Source organism: Amblyomma americanum, chromosome 7, assembly GCF_052857255.1.
Source record: "Amblyomma americanum isolate KBUSLIRL-KWMA chromosome 7, ASM5285725v1, whole genome shotgun sequence".
In the NCBI taxonomy this organism is placed as follows: domain Eukaryota; kingdom Metazoa; phylum Arthropoda; class Arachnida; order Ixodida; family Ixodidae; genus Amblyomma; species Amblyomma americanum.
Window position 1 is genome coordinate 109950344 of NC_135503.1, and position 13702 is coordinate 109964045.

General features: G+C 45.3%; 1 protein-coding gene across 3 annotated transcripts; it reads left to right on the top strand.

Annotated features, from left to right (window-relative positions):
- Positions 1-2189: 2189 nt before the first annotated feature.
- Positions 2190-11578, top strand: LOC144099476 (uncharacterized). 3 transcript variants are annotated; one of them, XM_077632808.1, is made up of 7 exons: positions 2190-2972; positions 3786-3881; positions 4098-4292; positions 5114-5198; positions 6839-7296; positions 10484-10560; positions 11315-11578. In XM_077632808.1, the coding sequence occupies exons 1-3, from the start codon at positions 2829-2831 to the stop codon at positions 4272-4274; spliced, it is 417 nt and encodes a 138-aa protein (XP_077488934.1). In that variant the 5' UTR covers positions 2190-2828; the 3' UTR covers positions 4275-4292; positions 5114-5198; positions 6839-7296; positions 10484-10560; positions 11315-11578. The 3 variants fall into 3 exon arrangements, with proteins under 3 accessions (XP_077488934.1, XP_077488935.1, XP_077488933.1); XM_077632809.1 differs by having other exon boundaries at positions 7087-7296; XM_077632807.1 differs by lacking the exon at positions 5114-5198.
- Positions 11579-13702: the final 2124 nt, after the last annotated feature.

The window sequence follows — 13702 nt, forward strand, 5'->3', positions numbered from 1 at the left end:
GGCTTGCCGCGCGTACTTCCAGCTGTTGTGGCGCCTGAACCTGGAATACGAGAAAGCAAAGGTTTTCCGACGCGATGAGCAGTTGGCCCTTTCATTGGCCCTTTGGCAGTTGGTACTTTCGAAAGCAACTTAATATTTTCGTGCAATTTACTGCTCCACGGTAATAACCTTTCTAAATTACACGACAGTAAAATAGTTAATTATACTACAAAAACAATAAAAGCACAATTAAACTACTGCAATTTTAATTCGGTAATTCAAATACTGCCATATCTAAATGGTTCCATAAAACTCAAGTACGCATTACAGTGTACGCGGAGTCTGACAAAGATATAAAATAAGAAAAGGAATAAGGGTGAATGTTGTTAAGGCTCGAAGTGCTAAAACGCTCTCTGTTTTCGTTCGCATGGCGTAGCATATTCTATTGCAGCTTTGAATGCTACCTTTACTCTGGTATGAGCCACTAGAACTAAAAACTTTAGCAAAGACGGCAGGTTTTTGGAGCATTACATTGTGTTTGGCGCATGATATCCTTGCTTGCTTATGGACCATTAAATACAACTACAGACGATTACAGTTTGCACCTGTGCAGCCGTCAGAACCCACAGACAACAAACGCAGAATATGCCTTTGCTTTAATACATGCTGTAACACACCAGATGCATAAGCCGCGAAGGCGTGAGCTTTGAGCTCGTTTAGCCTCTTGATGCATTGGCTTCTTATCAACTTTAACGCGACATGTGACGCGGTCTTGTGTCTGTCCACTCCCCCCCCCCCCCAAAAAAAAAAATTCCTCGACAACGGGGAGTGAACGTGTATATAGTCCCCGCTTGGCTCTAGTGCGCCACAGTCTTACATATCACACTCTAAGAAAAAAACCGGCTCAAGGGGGGAGTAACGTCAACTTTAGTCCTCAAAAGGGCCCGTTAGTCTGCGAAAGGACCAACTGCGGCGAGCTGCGTGCCGTGTGCAAATTTGGAGGACCATTTGTTTAGTCCTGGCCCGAAAAGGACTAACGGGAGGACAAACTGCTCGCTTACTCCGCCGACCGATGCGCGCAAGCATGCATGCATGGATGCACTGGACCGCGAAGCGAAGCAGTCGCGCGCTATGGGAATTTCAGGCGCATGAAGAAATGTGGCGAAAACGCCATTCTTCATGTAGGTGGGCTGGTGGTCCATGCCCCACGTGCCGCGCTTGTTTGGAGGGCGAAGCGTCCATGAGCGGCATGGGTCCAGCGACAGCTCGGTGATCGCTATTTGGTGTAGTCAAGTTCATGCAAGCAACGGATAGCCGTTGCGCCGAAATGCGCGTGTACGCACACACACACACACACACACACACACACACACACACACACACACACACACACACACACACACACACACACACACACACACACACACACACACACACACACACACACACACACACACACACACACACACACACACACACACACACACACACACACACACACACACACACACACACACACACACACACACACACACACACACACACACACACACACACACACACACACACACACACACACACACACACACACACACACACACACACACACACACACACACACACACACACACACACACACACACACACACACACACACACACACACACACACACACACACAAGAGGAAAATTCGCTTCCACATATTGCTCACGCCTGTACTTGTTCTTTAAGTCACTAAAGAGGTCAGACATAAATGAGCAGCTTAGCAATTGTTGTAGTGCTGTTGTGTTTGTTTTTGCTGCATGTTCAACCTCCCTGCCATAGGCCTTCAGCACCAGCTCAAACACCAGCTGCAATTCAGAAAACACCTTCTCAGCCGCTGTGTGGGGGAAGCTGTGCTCTTCAGTGAAAAAGAAAAATAAGTTGCACAGGGTCGATTTTGCCTGGTCCAAAAAGCTGCTAAATCTGTCATGTTGGACTGTTGTCTTCTGAGCTGAACATTCGCTGAAGGTCGTTCTTTCTGGCGGTGACCGCTACCATAGTCCGCTTTGTCAGCCCAGTCCATTTCATGTGGGACAGGCTCGTCGTCGTCCAGTTCTGAATTTTCTCTGTTTGCTTTCTCGGTGCGTCCGTGTTTCAAAATGCTGCCGTTTTCTTCAAGCACATCTCAGTGGCGGCGATATAGATGCGATCGGTAGGATGAAAAATTCGAGTACGAGTTCGCGCAGCCTCCTATGCCGCAGAAAACATTTAAGTTTGGCTCTGCACTGTGAACTAATCCAATGTGCGTGACAACTTTCGTCAGCTGGAACGAAAAGAATGGGCACCTCGGGCAGTACTTCGCGTCCATCGTTGTAGTCGCAAGCCAAAAGACCGCAAAGAGACCCCGCAAACGCGGTGTGCCAATTGCCAGAAAGCCGCAGTTCCTGCATATATACATCGGGATCACATCGCTTTAAGCGCAGTTGCCACCAACGGCCAGGGACACGAATAGACACGAACAGCCTCCTAGCGATAAAGCCGCTTGGCTGGCTTGGCTATAGCTTGGCATGTTTGTTGTTGTTTTGCCCTTTCATCATAATACTCAAATTCACTAGGTGCTAGAGCACCTAAGTCGCATTTAGTATAACTAAGTATTTTTGGTGTAATTTTATTTTGCAATAACCTTAGCAATTGGAGTGTCACGTTGTGCAAACTAAGCTGGCCAAGCCAAGCCAAGTCACCACAGTGCTCAGCCAAATTGAAAAAGGCGCATACTGGTACACGTGCTCGAGAAAAACTACTTCACGTCTCACTCAGCAACGTTCATTGCTGCGCAATTTCGCAGTAGTACATATACGTACGTCACCATGACGAGCAAGTGCCTGGTAACGTTCCGGGAAAGGAATTTTGTTTTGCCCTTTGATGGGACGCTTACACGGCGCGGGCTGGTTGAGCGCGTGAGAGACCATGAGCTGTTCCGCGGCATCGACGTTGCCACCCTCATCTTCACGGTGAGTAATTGTGTAAACTTATCTACGTGGTAGCTCCGTGACAAGTCAGTTGCCGTTCTCGGGTTCTTTTGGGGACTGGTGCTTATAGGCAGGTGCTTATTACATCCACGCGTGTAAATGTGTGTACCTTACTTATGCCTCGCGCTTTTGTCCACAGTGAATTACGTAGTGCGTTGACAGTTTGCTTGTAATGTAAAGTTTAAAGCAATATCTCGGCATGCATGTGCTTCCCTATGCGTCATGCTCTAAAAATCTCCCTTTCCGTAAGGATCTCGTGTCACAACAAAGGTCGGCGAATATTAAAAATGCACACCTCAGCGCGCCGCTTAACATTAAGGCAGGTGTATAGAGAATTTTTCACATATTAATGCTTTATTTCAGTCGCGAGGTACAGGCCTGTCTAGAGCGCTGGAGCGGTGTAGTGCGGAGCAAACAAAGTGAAATCTTCACTCAACCGCTGTCAATGCTGCTTCGCACCAGCGCAAGCATTATCTCTACGACCAGATACCTGCGTGAAAATTCCACTTATTTAGTGCGATATGCAGGCATTCCTGTGCTCTAGGCAGACGTGCTGACGACTGCACACGAAATACCCGAGGTAGAGGGAAGTGTTGCTGGTGTTGCAGTATTTTATGGTCATTGCTCTTCTAAATTGACAGGTCCTGAATTCAGTGCGTAGCCCGTTGATTTAGGTCTCGTAATGCGATGCAGCAAGCATGCCAACATGCTCCGGAAAATAATGTGACACACTCATTTTGAATAGTTTAACTTTACATGGTTAGCTATTTTAGTATCATTCTCGTGTTTCCACAGATGTTCGAAGAAGATTTTAATGTTTTTGTTGACATACCTGAAGGCTTCGAAATTCGGGACAGGGAAAAAATCAGTCTCCGAGGATTGCCAGGTTCGGTGAGTACATTTTCTTACCAGTATTAACTATTATTTTGTATATTTCAAATAAGGCTGGAGGAGCATCATGCAGCAAGGAGGAGTCTCCAATTTATGTCTTCCACTGCAATCAATGGCAATCATAGTAGAAATGTATGGAAATGTTGGCCACAGTCTGTGCTCACTGTGTAGTATGCTCTTCTCTTGTTCTTTTCTTATTTTAACCTGGCACTTTAGGATTGCGGATGTTCTCGACGAGCCCCAGCAAGCGGAGCAATCCCGTGTCACTGCCACATACAGCCTCACATACAGCCTGCCAGCTGTACCAAACGATATCCAATTCAGTATAGAGCGCCACCAAAGTGGACAGTACTTCAAAGCACGCAGCAGAGTTGTCCAATGGCTCTATCATGACCTCTGCTTATACACCATGTAAGTTATTTGCAAGAATTTTTGACCATGTAGGGCAATGTGGAGATAACTTGGGCTACAAACTTGCGTGGCCATAAGCCATTTTAACGAGAAAGCATGAAGGAGCTCGTGGCGCAGAAAATCCTGTGTCGGCATTGGTAGACGTGAGCAAGAAATTTGAATTTGTTGAAAAGGTGGGTATGTCACACATAGAGCGACGGACTTGAAAAGTGGATGAAATTAGAAAACTGGTGATTGTAAGGTTGCAATGTGCCTGGAACATCATTAGGACATCTAGACATATAAAGTGATCCATCGTATAATGTCCAGCGTTTACAAACACGGACAGAGGACGAGACGAAACGAACTGAAGGCTTTTCAGTTTGTTTCGTCTCGTCCTTTGTCTGTGTTTGTAAGCGCTGGTTTTTATTTGATGGATCACCGCCAAATCGCCCAATCCTCAGTTCTGCATATCAAGTGGATGAGTTGCCCCGAAAGGAAAATTGCGGTTAGTTGAGAATCGAATCCGTGACCCTTGGGTTGCGAGTCAGGCATGCTATTGGTATGTCATGTAGGAATGTTCAAAGGACTTGGTTAAAGAGGGCTGTAAATATGTGTGGTTTAGTCTTTCACATATTGATTGTGAGAGAGCAAGCAATGTCCTTGCTTATGTGAGCAAGGGGAACTGCTGTCACGTCGTAAACTTAAAGGCAGAGCTTATGTGTCCTCCCACGTCTTGCACCTAAGACACTGACTGCATCTGAAACTAAAATGTCTATGTGAGCCTACAAAAGAACATCCTCACTGTGTACTGCCTTACACGTTTGTCTTAACTGTGCTAGGTACCCTGGCAAGCTGTACAATGAGGCTGCGTAAGCTCTGGTGTCCAGGTACCCAAACTTGGCTGACGCATCTGGCACCGGCTATGTAAGTAGGCAGCTGAAGCCCTTCAATCTAATCTTGTAGGCACAGCAGACTTTCTTAAATTAACAGGGCGGCCTAGGTGTTCTGAGTATAATAATAATGTCTTCTCTATTTATCAGTGGTAGCCGTACCATTTTCAATGACTCTGTTTTGGGCGCCACTGATAGAGTCATTCACACCACAGTGCATGCTGCTGGCATGGCTGGCTGATTCTCTTTCATAAAATACTATCTCACAAAAAAAAATGGGATAAAAAATTGTTCAGATATTTCCTGTGGTACGTCGCTAGTGAGCAGGTCCTCTTTCCCTCTTGCTGCAGTAGCGGGGCAGTCATGAGTAATACTTGTTGGGGGGCTAGTTGGTGCATGTTTCCAGAAGATGGTTGTAGCGCCGAAAAAGACAGCAAATTTGGCACACAATTTGAAGCATGTGGCAACAAAATATAAGGTTCCTGTGGTTTTTTCTACCCCAAAGAAACTGGCTGGCTTGTGCGTTAAAACTGATCCCAACAAGGTAAACAAGACTGATTGTAAAAAGAAGCATGCAGCTCCGCTTGTTAAATGTGCCGTGGGAGTCGTATATCAGATTCCTCTCACATGCGGAAAGCACATTGGACAAACCGGCCGCTGTAATAACGACCAATTAGTGGAACATAATCGGGATTTACAAAATGCACTGGTTCTCATCTGCCACATCATTATAAAGCCTGCAGAGAAGAAAGGAAGATTAAGTGTGTGGCAAGGCTGAAAGAAGCAAAGGTTTTAAACAAGTAAGGACCAGACAGCCCGTGAACTGTTGGCAGCCTTCTATATTAAAAGAAACTGTAGCGATTGTGTTAGTGCCCCATCTATCTCCATTTATAAGAATGAAACTGCTTTTTAGATACACGGACGTGAGATATGTGTGTGCCTAACCTATCTTTTATCCGGTTTTTTGTAAAACCCTCGCGCGCATGTGTGGTTCTTGCTACCCATCTTGATTTGTCCTTATATTCATTCGCATTCGCGGTGAATAAATAGTTGGAAGTTGTGCCTGTCCCATCTTGCTTGCTATGTGTTGTCTTTTTCGGTGCTACAGCCGTCTTCTGGAGGTAGTCATGAAGACTGTCGAATAGGACGGTGTATTAAAGGGTTGTACGAGAGAGCTTGATAATCCTGGCCCAGCTTGTCTGGTTGGCATTTGAATTGAAGGGTCATTGGTTGGCCTAGTTATTAGAGAACTCCAAGTGATCAAAATTAATCCAGAAACTCCACTGTGGTGCCCATCGTAGCTGATGTGTCGTTTCAGGACATTAAAACAACAAAAAGTTCGCCTCACAGTGAAAATATAATTGGAAAACAAAGCTTGAATTACTGGAAAGGAACTCTATGCTGCAAATTTGGTAATGTGCGCGCTACCATAAAAAAGTAATGTCGGCGAGAGATCAGTGTGGGTCCTTTAGTGTTTTTATGCTATCAAAAATGTGCTGCAATAAAATATGGAGCAATATCTATAGCTTCTCATGAGGTATTTTTATGTCCATGGGTGTTTACTGGTAGCTTGTGATCAACACCATCACTGTTAGCATGTATTTAATTGTACTGTGATTGCTTTTGTCAGTGCAAGTAGTAATGCTTGCATTGTGTGGGATGTTTTAAACACAGGACTCTTGGCGAGAAGCTCTCCTTTTCAAGGCAAAATATGAGCGGAGAAAAATCCGTATCCAGCAGAATGATGGGGCAGATTCTCCACCGTCAAAAAAACCAACGAAAGATGGGAAAGTGGCCACGGTTGGCGGAAATGCCCTGCAGCGTGTTTTGAGGCCGTCTGTGGCATGCATTTGGATTTCATATAGTCCTTGTGCTGAAGACAGCCTGGTGTGCAGTGTGAAGTAGGCTCCTTTTGCTTGCAGGCAACTGCACCAGACGGGGAGGATGAGGAGAGTATTGCTGGCCACATCGAAGGAATGAAGTCCGCGGTACAAAAAGCTCGGACAGACATGGCTTACATAATAGACTGTATGCGCCGTACATTTCCTACCCGAAGGAAGTGGATTGGATCCGAGGATCCATCAGTGGAAGTGGCAATACAGAAATTTCCAGCATTGGCCATGAGCTCAATCGTAAGTTCAGTAACTAGACCATCAGTTAGCGAAGCAAGGAAAAAGAAATTTTCTTTTTCTTTTTCTCTTTTGTCTTTCTTTCTTTTAATCCTTTCCTTTTTTGATTTCAGTTGCGGTGCCTGCACTTTGCATTCCATCTTAGTGGAGGCGAAATACAAAAGTGTGGATATGCTGTGTGACGTCAGTGCATGTTTAAGGACCTCAGATGGTCTACACTGTCTGGAGCCTTTCACTACGGCGTCCCATATGGCCTGAATCGTCTTGGGACGTTAAACCCGCTAAAGCAATTAGGCGGAAGTGGTCTATATGTGCAGAAAATTCAGCTCAAATTTATTTCTCTTTGCCTCAGTGGAGACCTGATTGAATGGCTCGCACTGTTTGAATTTCAGAATACACCTAGGGTTGGTTCAGTGTAGCATGCCCTGATTCCACATTCTGGTCTTTTTGTTTTTGTTGCTCGACTTCTGTTGTTTAGTCGTTTATTTATTGCACGGTTCTTGTATGTGCTTCAAGTTGGTACTACTGGTGTTTGCTGGTGACCGCTGTTACATGGTGGACACTGAAGGGAAATATCGAACTAAGCAAAACAGTCAGGATATTCGTGAGGGACCGTACTTATACTTTCGATGCACTGAATAGTGCCTGCATTGCAGAGAAAATCCACACAATGAAAGTCCAAAGATCATTCCACATTTAAGCGGAAATGCCACAGGAAAAAAAACAATTTTAAATAGTCCATCCAGAACAGTGAAATTTTGTGTGCTTATACTGCTGTTCTGCTCTTTTCAGGACACTAATTAGTTCTCTTGTAGTGCGCACTTTTGCTCAGTGCTGCTAACAGGCCTCAAAAAAATTTGTGTAGGTTTAATCTTACTTGAACCTGGTTATAACTAGAAAAAGCATTCGTGGGTGGTCCAACTCGCTCATCCATTGTAGATGAAGGCGGCAGACACAACCATTTTGTTGCAGCTTCTAATCACATGATCACCATGACGTCACACATGGTGGTGACGCCACCAAAGGCCAAAGGTTCTTTGCCACGGCAACTATTCCCTGTTGAATCTCTCCGTAACCAGCCCAGGCATGTGTAGCATTGAGCAATGTAAGCATTCCAGTCGCGCTTTTGTTCCTTGCAAAGTGCATTGGAAAGAATATGCCATTAAGAGTGATATAGTCTAGAGTACTATGAATGTTGCACTATGGTTTGAATGTCCGAGCTAGGAAATGCTACCAGTCATTTAAATGCTTACTGCTCATAGAAAACCTGTGCTGAAGTTTGTTGTGTCGACCACTACATTTCAATACGCAACCTAGCAGTGAGAGGTGTAAGCAGTTTCTGGCACACTCATAGTGCTTCCTACCTGCCCTTATTGCATGAGCTTCCACACATTGTGAAGGCCACACTAGGCGAGCATCACTAATTTGGTCTGCAGGGACTGCCTTCTGTGGCTATGCTGAGCAGGAAAGGGAAAGACGGGTCTTTGTTTAGTGAAGGCTGGAGAACTGAGGAGCAAGTGTCAATCTGCAGCAGAATAAAGTCCCGAAGAGAACGGGGACTAGGGGGATCAGCTCGCATAATAAATGCCCCCGCCCTTTTTTTTTATGGAGCCATGCAAACAATTCTTAGATATGGCTGAACCAGGCCTTAGCTCTCTCTCGCTCACCTCATCAACTGCGCACTTTAAGCGGGATTCACACGAGAGAGGATTCTACCCCTTTCGAGCGGGGAGGTGTGTACACATCACCAGAAATTGACGTCCTTGGGCGCCAGCCCAGGGGTGCCTGGCCTCTGGGATATGGGTCCTTTTGCTTGGCCAGCACAAAAGCTTCCTCGGTTGGAGGGGGTAAGCGGTCATTTTGTTGTAGTTTTGGGCCATAATATTATTTTAAGAGAATTTTGTTTCTACAGGTCTGGGAATATTCACTACAAGCACAGGAGCTGCTTTCTTGTGCTTCGGCACACTTTAATATAGTCAAGCAAGCTATTGACAGCTTGTCTCGAATCTGCTCTTTTGAGGTCACGTAATCACGTATTTAAGTTTTAACAAGCTAGTTGAAACGGTTGTTGTTAGCTGGGTTCCCCTGTGCGGTTATCACTTCATGCTGAGGCAGTTTTCTAAAAAAAGAAATGGTGCATATTGTGGAAGCAATGCAAAGAGGAAAAAATGATGCAGCTAAACTCGAAATAACATATGCACATAAGGTTGCTCATGAAAAAGAAAATAGCTGACAGACATGGTATACAAGTTGTGTTTGCTGCTGATCAAAAGCTCGCCCAAATTTTGTTGCACATTTTGTGCTATGGAAGAAAAAAAGGGCCAAAAAGTTTGTGCCATGTTGGAGCCGGGTTGTTTATGAAATTCTGTTGACCTGTGGGAAGACCCATGTAGGCCAACGAGGCACCTACGTTTGTGGTCATTAACATGTACAGAAGAACATTTATTACAGCATTGTGGCCACGGATGCATGTGGTAAAGATTTTGCACCAGAAAGTTGTTGGAAGCTTATGCACAAAAAAAAAGGAAATGCACTAGCGAAGTATCTGTACAGCTCTTAAAAGCCAAATTGTGGATCTTGAAATTCTATGCATGAATGCATACTGTTTACAGCTGTTCATTCTGCATGTGTGTTGTTTTTTTTTTATATTTCCTCACCTGAAAAACAAATTGCATAAAGCAGATAAAGTGGGCAATGTGTGATGCCTGTTTGTCTTGCGCTGGCGCTTTACTGCTACTTAGAACTATGAACCATCTTGCCTGACAGCAAGCTCCGCTACTACTTTACATTCTGCCTGAACTATTGTTCTTGGTTTATGTCTAGTTAACCCCAAATTGGAAGCTATCACTTCAAGAATGTGTTTGATATACAGGTCTATTGCTTAATTTGTTATGCCTTCTAGTGTGAAATGTAGCAGCGCATTGCTTGGGTAGTTAGTGTGGCGCACCTTTTATTTTGGTTATCTCCAGTGCAGCTATTCTGGGATGACAACGCACTTTCCTTGATGCCTCTTGAAGGCACTAATATAGTCTGCATGCAGTAAAAAGTTGGCTGGAGCAGGACCTTCGGACTGAAGCATATTGTAACAAGCAATAAAGATCAGAATTTATTTTTCTTTTAATTTTGGTGCTCTTATTATGTCTCCATGTTTCATGTCACTGTATTTAAAATTCATTCGCCACTCTTTCAGAGACAACAGTCACGGCAGCAGTATGCCTGTTGCGAAGCTTGGTGAAAGAAAGAGTGGAGACTTTCGTCCGCCCATTTGTAAGTTTCTAAAACCGCATGTGTGAGCAGCAATGTTTTTTGGGATGCTGGGGGCATGCGGTTCTTTTTTCTCCTTGAGAATGCATTTGCCTTTACTTTTGTTTCTTAAACAAGTTAAACAAATATACCGTGTCAGACTGAAGAAAACAAATACACAGTATTTGATATAATAACATAGCTTTGGATACTAGCCTTCATATTCTTGTTACATGGGAATTTTCAGTGGTTTCTTAATCAAGTTAAACAAATATACTGCATCATGCTGAAGAAAAAAAATACACAGTATTTTATATAATAACATGGCTTTGCATACTAGCCTTCATACTAATGTCACATGGACATTTTCAGAGGCTATGTAGTCCAGAGGCTTAGAAATTATCAATTGCTATCGAACTCGAATCAGGTGTGCTGCTACAGTAAACTCTATCACCATTGAAGGATTCCATCTCGCACTGAGGCATAGTGGCGTCACTATCGCAGCCAGTCATTGTTCAGGCATCCAAGTAATTGACTAATAAATGACGTGCAGAGCAGCTGACTTGGTTTAAAATGCAACATTTTTGCTTAGGTGGCCTATTTAGCTAATTAGCTCTAGTAAGCCACCTTTTAATATGTATTAAGCATTGTGGAGGGACAAGCTTGCAAATGCTTCCTTTACATGCAAGGCTGGAGGTGTCTGAACTTGGGATTTCTCGAATGATTTGCAAAACACTCTTTTCTAAAACTTGTGTGTGCGTTTGTTCTTTTTTTACAGGATCCTGCAGCTGTGCACTATATCCCAACTGTAGTGCACAGTGGAGGCATTCTGACAACATCAGATTTTTCTGTTTGCCTTGAGAAGATTTGTGTCAACGAGACAAGCCTGCTGGCGGCACTTGCAACACAGATGGCCTTGTACTGGGCATTTAATATCGTTTTTGACAAAAAAGCACAGCGGTCATTTGACTTGCTGTGCAGGCTCATCAACGTCGACAGTGGCCTATGGCCAACTCCACTTGTGCGTTTGGCACAAACTGTTTTGGGAAAATAAAAATTCTCAAGCTGAAATTAAATTGTCCAGTTTCACATTCCTACACATGTTCGTGGAGTGGTGAGAAGCACAGCCAACCTCAGCTAGCATGCCTGCATGGGTCTGGCAAGGATAACCATGTCATCCACAGGTGGATGAAAATTTTGTCTCAATGGATTAATGATTAGTCCCTGGAAAATCATTCAAATGGATCAACAGTTAATCCTGAGGCGGGAACATTTCCTCTCTCAGGGACCATTTCTGAAGATAAACAGATAATCCTGAGGGAGTAACATTTGCTCTCCCAGGGATCATTTCTGAGGATCAGCTGTTAGTCCTTAGAGGGTAACATTTGCTCCCTCAGGGATCATTATCAAGGATCAAGTGTTAGTCTCTTGAGGACCATCTGCAAGGTGCAACCATTAGTCTCCCAGCAGTTAGTCCTTCAGAGACTAACTGTATATCCCCTTGCAGTTGATCCCCAAAAGGACGAATGGTTGTGGCAAATCACTTGGTCCCCCAAAGGACTAACCTCCCTACCCCTTTTAGTCCTTTTTTTCTTAGAGTGCACTGTACTCATCAGCTCTTTGTCACAGAACGCTGCGACGCGTGCAAGAGCATAGGGATAGTGTGGGAAAACGTGCTCCTTTTGCCACTGATCTTCGTATCGTGCTTGCTCGTTTGGCGCACACTACGCGCCAACGTAACCCCTCTTATGCCCCGCTTTCGGGTCGATTTGCACACGGACCGATTGGTTTCGACTGACGAGCAGTGGTGTGGCGTCCGCGACAAAGGAACGTCAGAGCGCGCTGCGAAAAAGCCAGCGTGGCGCTTCCCCTTGAAGATTACATCTCCGCTGTTATGCTTTGGGGCTCTCTGGGACCGAGTTGTTCGGGCAGCAGACTGCCGCCCGCGGGTGTGCGTTCAAAGAGGAACCGCGAATATATCGACAGGTCCAGATGGGTCCCTGAGGCTATTGTCAGCGTTTGTGGTTGAGCGGGCACCACGCTTTTCGTGACGCCGACACTGGGGACGCGTTCGGTTGCCGCCGCCAGGTGCTCGAGGCGCAGTTGATTTTATGGTGATGAGAGGCGCCATCCGACCTACGCCAGCTGCGCACGTGTGGCCGTCATGGTAGGCAAAACATTTGGTTGCTGGCAGAGTAGTACAGCAGGTGCAGAGACAGCTATGATTGTCAAAGAAATGGAGACCAAGAATCGCGCGAGGACACATGCAAGACACGTAAGGAGCGATATGGTGACACCCAGAGAGCGCTCTTTGGAAAGGTCCCTATAGGTGTGAGCGGTGGCAGTTTAATGACACCCTCAATGGAACCCTTTCATATCCTACAAGAAAAAGCTCAAAACGAAGTCATTGCCGGGGACAAATATTGCTTCACTGTTTTCAAACAATTTTTTTTGGTGGTGAAGGTATACCATGTGCAGGGCGTACCGTATTTATCTGTCCAATTTGTAAAGAATGCTCTTGCGGAAACTGATGGCCATTCTTCTCAGGCATCGACCACAATTAAGGTAGCCTATGGTCATTTGATAAATTATTTAACAAGCAGTCGTCTGCGCGCACATGGTGAGCCCGAGAGAGGTTTTGAAAAGAGTACGGAAGAGGACTCATCGGAGATCCCCAAGAAACAAAAACACTCGCCTCCACTAGAATACTATCTCCCACTATCCACACCCATCTTTACACAAGCCCTATCCCCAGACGCGTGCACCTTGAACTCCAAAAATTCCAGGAGACAAGCCCGACACCGGCGTGTGCGAAGACAGTACGGGCACGATTCTACCACTGTCTACGTTGATATCGCCTCCCAGGCCCACCCGCAGGCATTCGCCTGTGTTGCCGTAGACAGCACCAACACTCCGCTTCTGGCAGCCTCTGTCCGAACCCCGGATCTAACCGTCACTGAAGCAATCGCCATCGCCCTCGCCATAAAAATGAGTTACGCTCACTCACATATTCACATATTCAGCCCTTACAGACTCTCAAGCCGCCTGTCGAGCGTATACAAGCTGCCGTGTCCCACGACAGGCACTATGCATCTTGGGAAACACACTCCATCAATACCACGTCATCACCTGGGGCCCCGGCCCCGAGGGCCTTGATGGAAAAGTC